Here is a 534-nt window from a genome sequence, read left to right on the forward strand (position 1 = left end):
GGTGTTGATGCCGATGAGAAGCATTGCCTTTAAAGTTCAGAGGAGTAAGTCTCCGTGTGCCCAGTGGGGCGTGGGGAGCCCTGGGGTCAGACCCCGACTGACCCGAGGGCGGCTTCCTCACACTGTCCTCATGATCCTCTGTTCTGGCCTAGAGGGAGGTCTGACCAGGTGGGCTGGGCAGGGCACAGTGACACCGAGCCCGTCCCCCACATGACCCAGATGAAAGTCAGGAGTGTCCTGAGCACTTCCCTGCCCAGGTCGTCCCCCAGCCACAGGCTCCTGTGCACATCTGTACCCCTGGGGTGGCCACAGAAGGTTCTGGCACCGCCTAGCGGGAGACTGAAGTGGCCATGGGGTATCAGCTGTGCCCCCTCCCAGGGAACTCTCCTGGCCTGATGTCCACCCTGTCCCTAGAGCGCCTCACGAAGACATCCAGGTCTGGCCTGTGGGCACGGTTTCGGAACCAGTTCTTCCACACCTGGGAGTTGGATGATGACGCTGTGCTCAAGCATCTTAGGGCCTCTATGAAGAAAC

At 60.7% G+C, this 534-nt stretch overlaps 1 protein-coding gene across 1 annotated transcript in view; it reads left to right on the forward strand.

Annotated features, from left to right (window-relative positions):
* Nucleotides 1–533, forward strand: part of LOC105543691 (ubiquitin carboxyl-terminal hydrolase 6-like) — a gene marked incomplete at its 3' end in the record, with an annotated part of 24,456 nt that extends 23,923 nt beyond the window's left edge. Inside the window, exons 9-10 of the mRNA XM_011985711.1 lie at nucleotides 1–44; nucleotides 415–533. Coding sequence (XP_011841101.1) covers nucleotides 1–44; nucleotides 415–533 — 163 coding nt within the window. The remainder of the gene's footprint in view (nucleotides 45–414) is intronic.
* Between the last annotated feature and the right edge of the window lies 1 nt (nucleotide 534).

The sequence above is a fragment of the Mandrillus leucophaeus genome, unplaced genomic scaffold (genome assembly GCF_000951045.1).
Source record: "Mandrillus leucophaeus isolate KB7577 unplaced genomic scaffold, Mleu.le_1.0 Scaffold1074, whole genome shotgun sequence".
Taxonomy (NCBI): domain Eukaryota; kingdom Metazoa; phylum Chordata; class Mammalia; order Primates; family Cercopithecidae; genus Mandrillus; species Mandrillus leucophaeus.